This window comes from Microtus ochrogaster, unplaced genomic scaffold, assembly GCF_000317375.1.
Source record: "Microtus ochrogaster isolate Prairie Vole_2 unplaced genomic scaffold, MicOch1.0 UNK2, whole genome shotgun sequence".
Lineage (NCBI taxonomy): Eukaryota > Metazoa > Chordata > Mammalia > Rodentia > Cricetidae > Microtus > Microtus ochrogaster.
This window is the reverse complement of record NW_004949100.1, coordinates 10,089,178-10,094,327: the sequence shown is the minus strand read 5'-3', so window position 1 is coordinate 10,094,327 and position 5,150 is coordinate 10,089,178. Positions and strand designations below refer to the sequence as shown.

Genomic DNA, 5,150 nt, shown 5'->3' with positions numbered 1-5,150 from the left:
CACCCATCCATCCATCATCCATCCATTATCCATCCACACATCCATCCATCCATCATCCACCCATCCATCCACCCATCCATCCATCATCCATCCATCCATCTACCCATACATCCATCATCATCCATCCATCATCCATCCATTATCCATTCACCCATTCATCCATCCATCATCCATCCATCCATCCTTCCCTCCCCACACTTACTTTTCCTCCTCAGGACGTTTCTTTATCCAGCTGTTATCCTGCAAGAAAGCCCTTCTTTTGTTCACATCATGAAAGCCCTGTTGTCTCAGTGCAGCCCCCTGGGTGCTCTTCACATCTACCAAGAGAAACACGAACAGTTGCTATAGAGGGAAGCTGTTTGTGGGGCGTTAACCGAAGGTCTTGAGAGAGCATCTCATTGGCCTCATCTGGGCTGGCAAGTCTAGCAGCAGGGCGCCTCAGCAAGAAAGAACAAATCCCACACCCCAGCACCAAAGATAACAAATAAAACTTCTCAGGTGCCAACCGAAACTGCCAGTGCAGCTCAGGAGGCCCCATCTGGAGCCCAGAGAATGCAGGATCCCCATGCTGAGACAAACCCAGACAGGGCTAAATGGCCAACATATTCTGCTCAATAGTAATGTGCCTTCGAAACACACTGTAAATTGATTACACAGGACTTGGTTCATGAATCTCACAGGCACCACGGCACAGACCACCCTCCAAAGGATGTTTATGGTGATCTTTAAAACTTTTTAAATTATAATGACATAAGTAGAAACTACAACATTTTTAAAAATGTATTTCAATATTTTAAAGAATTTCACATATGAGTACTAGATCTACATCACATTCCTCTCCCCATCCCTCATTCTTACTTTAAAAAAAAAAAAAGGATACCTAACTTAAGCAAAGCTAATATAGTAAGGTCATTGTAAACAACAGATATCTATAGTAAAATTTGTAATCTATGAGTTGTTTTACTTATATTTAAAGGGTTCTATAATATTTTAGTAAATATTATCTGTATTACCGTTTCCAGTAGGAGACTTTTTTCTCGAGGAAAAATTCGACATGCTGGATTCTAGTGAAGATCTAAAATTAAAAAAAGGGGGGGGGTAAGAGAAAATAAAGTGATGATATTAAGAACCTTCAAGGAACAATTTAATTGCTAAGATACATTTTTCAATGATAGTGGCAAAGCCTACAAGTATAACAGGTATTACATAAAGTACCTTCCAAGAATTTGAGGGTATATATGTTCCAAGGATTTTTTTTTTAATTATTTTATACATGGAAAAAAATGAGGCTTAGAGTGTTTCACAACCCCAGGGCTATAAAACAAGCAAATAATTAATTTCAGTTTCAACTGATTCATTTATTCAGTCCATGAATGCCCACAGAGGATCTGCATTGTGCCTGGCCCTGAGCTAGGAGTAGAGGAAGCAATGAGACAGACCAGGGTCTGGTCATGGCAAACGGACAGAAGGAGACATTGGACTAGTCTCACGGCACAGGGGAAGGCCTTCAGACGGGCTTACCAATTCCTCCCAAAATCAAAGTAACCCAGGCAACTGGTGTGTCTTGAGAGGGGAAGCAGGAAGATGCACAGAAATCCCAGATCTAGGAAACACCAGAGGTTTTCAACAACCCTGGGGAAATCTCCAAGTTCCTTAGCCACAACCACCACCATTACTAAGGTGTAAAGGGCTTACTATGACCCCAATCTCAGTTCTGCCATGTCTGAAGCTTTTCCCCAGAAGATCCTTCTCATACTTATACACATGCATTAAAAAATATATTTGCTGGGAGCCAACATAATTGCTCAGCAGGTAAAGGCAATTGCCATCAAGCCAGATGACCTGAATTCAAGCCCCATAATCTGCAGTCAAATGGGCAGAAGGAGAGAACTGACTCCCAAAGTTGTCTTCTGGCCTCCACACATGTGCACAAGCATACACAGACACACATAAGAAATAAATAAATGAAAACAGGTCCTTAGTGACTATGTCAGCATGACCACAGTTAGGACCAGCTGCAGTATTTATGGTCATCATTATTACAGTCACATTTTTCTCCTGTTCTTAGAAGAAGTTAAAATGAGAAGACTTCTCTGAATCTTAGAGCATCGCAGACTTCAGGCGCTGGGCCTAGTAGTCCTAGGTTACCTTGAAAGTGGGGTTTAGAGCTCTAAATTCAGAAAAGTCCTAGGCAAATGTAGACAACTAGTCATACTATATGGGTACTCATGTCTTTTGTGACATCCATCCCACAAGGTAACATACTGAACTCGGAGGACCATCCAATCTTAACCAAGAAGTAAATTTAAGGCCCCTGCTATCATATTCTACAGTCATAATGTTAACTTTCCCCACCAAATAAGGATAGGGAAATTTGTCACCTTCTTCATAAGGTTATTATTATTATTGTGCTGATGATTAAATGAATAATGTTCACAAAAATACCTTGTTACACTATAAATACTGTTAGTGCACTATCTGATGAAGATTAGCTTGGAGGTTCTTAAGTTCTCTATTTCCATCTCTTGGTGTCAAACGTACGTCCATCGGTATTGTCATAGCCAAAAGGGCTCATCCATGTAACCTGGAAGTAGCTGACTCAGGATAAAATGTCAGTCCCATGTCTCAAGGCAGAGGCAATTCCATGAGGATAATGTGCGCCTGGGGGCTTACTGGTGGGGTCTCACTGAAGCTCACTCGGCACACAGCATGTCCTTGCTTAGCTTTTTCTGTCTGCCTCTCCATCCCTCACTTCCTGCTCCGGAGACTACACCTGCCACAAGTCACAGACACCCAACTTTCCTCTCATGCACTTTTTCCAAGGAGCCATATACAAGGCTAACAGCAACCACCATAGCCACTGCCTTCCTAAGCTTGGAGTCACCTTGGGACCTCAGGTTCCTCATCCACAAAAAAGGCAAAGCCAAGCTGTTGTGAGAACCAAATGAGGACACACATACCGTGTTAAATCATTGCCCAACTCCACTGGTACTCAATGACTCTTTATGCCTTTATTGTTTTGCCTTGGAAAATAGAAGGGAAAACAGGAAGGGGAGGGAGAGTTAGGAAGGGATAGGGCAGGTTTGAACATGAGTAAATGGGTATTCAGTGAGCATGGGACAGTCCCTGGCTGGCTCAATTGGAGGTTGACAAGCTGTGTTAGAAAAATGGAGTAGAGAGAAACCTAAAAACAAGCATAGGGTTATTGAAATGGCTCAGAAGATAAAGGTGCTTGCCGCCATGCCCCATGATCTGAGTTCAACCCTCAAGATCTACATAGTGGAAGGAGAGACCTGACTGCCAGGGAATGTTCTCTGACTTCCATATGTGTGCTGTGACAAGTGTGGCAGGCCCCTCACACGCGCGCGCACACACACACAAATAAATAAGACAACACATATCTCAATTATTCACTAATTTTACCTCAACTTTAGTCCTACTTCTTGGGACTACTGGCTTACACATTTCCTGTTTCCAAATAGAATCCGTAAATTTTCCTTCTTAGCTAACAAGGACATGGAACATCTCATCTGACTGAACTATGATTCTGTGATGGTCAACATATTTAATGTATATTTGATAACACATTTGTGAAGATCGCAAGTTCAGTTGTGAAGCCAGGAACAGGGCAAGTGGAGAAAAGACAAATATTATCTTTTTGCTGGGCTGTCTTTTCTAAAAAGCTGGGCTTCAGTAAGCAAGGCTTAGGCTTTCTCTTGTTCCCACTGTAGGATAACACAGACACTGCCCAGCTGTTTCCTACACTGAGTCCTGCCGCCAAATCCACATGTTGACCTCCAACCTTACATCGGACTATGGTGACATTTGGGAATAGTGACTTTCAAGAGGGGGAATTAAAATAAGGCCTTTGGGGTAGCAAGGACCATTCACCTGCAAGCCAAGGAGAAAGGACTCAAGTGAACACACGGACACCTTGATTTTAGACACCCAGCCTCCAGAATTGCCAGGTCAAGCTCACCACGTCTCTGTGTGGTGTTTCATTATGGCATCCCTAGGAAACCAACCCAGGGATTGTGAAAGGAATGGTGAAGCTTCTCCAAAGTAGCGAAGTCGTTTAAAGATCTGGGTGCAACACTGCCCCTAATTTGTGCCCTCAGTGTCTTCAACTGTCATACTGCACAGAGCAATTACTAATATCATAAACATACGTTAGCTGAGTCCTGGCTTTGAGAGCAGAATGTACCTCATGGGCATTATCTCTCACCATCGGATGAACTCTGTGAGGTGGCTGTTATTATTGCCGACACTCAGATAAAGCATGTGAAGTTCAGGGACAGGATAACTTGTCCAAGGTGCTCAGCAGCAGAGGCGGACTTCTCAAGCAAAGTCAACTCTTACCTGAGCACCCAGCAATCACGCTTGTCATGAGTCATTGAAAGACTAGATGGGTACCCTGGAGATAGAGTGACAGAGAAGAGACACAGTGCTAGCTGGGGGCCTGCCTGACTGTGACACCTCACACTTCCAGCAAGTTCTACTCACAATGCATCAGGACAACCGAGGCAGCCTTTCAAGGAAGGCTGCAGATGAACATTCACAGAAGAGCCTTTACTGTGTATTCTTGAACAATATCTGGGTTATAATACATATGTCAACACAAAAACCTGAACGTAAGCAGTCATAGCAACATTTTTTGTAATAGCAAAATCCAGTGGATCTAATCCAAATAGCTATCAAACAGTGAATGGATACATAGTTTGGCTTATCCACACAATGGATTATTGCTCTCAGCATTGAAGTATTATTTCATGCTAGAACATGGAGGAAACTTGAAACAGGCCAAATGAACGGAGCCAGACACTAAAGAAATGTGAACAATAGTCTATGGAGTGTGAACAATAGTCTATGGAGTGTGAACAATAGTCTATGGAGTGTGAACAATAGTCTATGGAGTGTGAACAATAGTCTATGAAGTGTGAACAATAGTCTATGGAGTGTGAACAATAATCTATGAAGTGTGAACAATAGTCTATGGAGTGTGAACAATAGTCTATGAAGTGTGAACAATTGTCTCTGGAATGTGAACAATAGTCTATGCAGAGTGAACAATAGTCTATGAAGTGTAAACAATAGTCTAGAAAATGTGAACAATAGTCTATGAAGTGTGAACAATAGTCTATGAAGTGTGA

General features: G+C 42.3%; 1 protein-coding gene across 3 annotated transcripts in view; it reads right to left on the bottom strand.

Annotated features, from left to right (window-relative positions):
* Scel (sciellin) overlaps positions 1–5,150 on the bottom strand; it is a 118,942-nt gene that overhangs the window by 75,424 nt on the left and 38,368 nt on the right. For all 3 annotated transcript variants that reach the window (XM_013353109.2, XM_026788433.1, XM_026788434.1), the window contains exons 3-4: positions 1,014–1,075; positions 203–317 (exon numbers count right to left, since the gene is read on the bottom strand). In XM_013353109.2, the coding sequence (XP_013208563.1) occupies positions 203–317; positions 1,014–1,056 (158 nt within the window). In that variant the 5' untranslated portion in view covers positions 1,057–1,075. The remainder of the gene's footprint in view (positions 1–202; positions 318–1,013; positions 1,076–5,150) is intronic.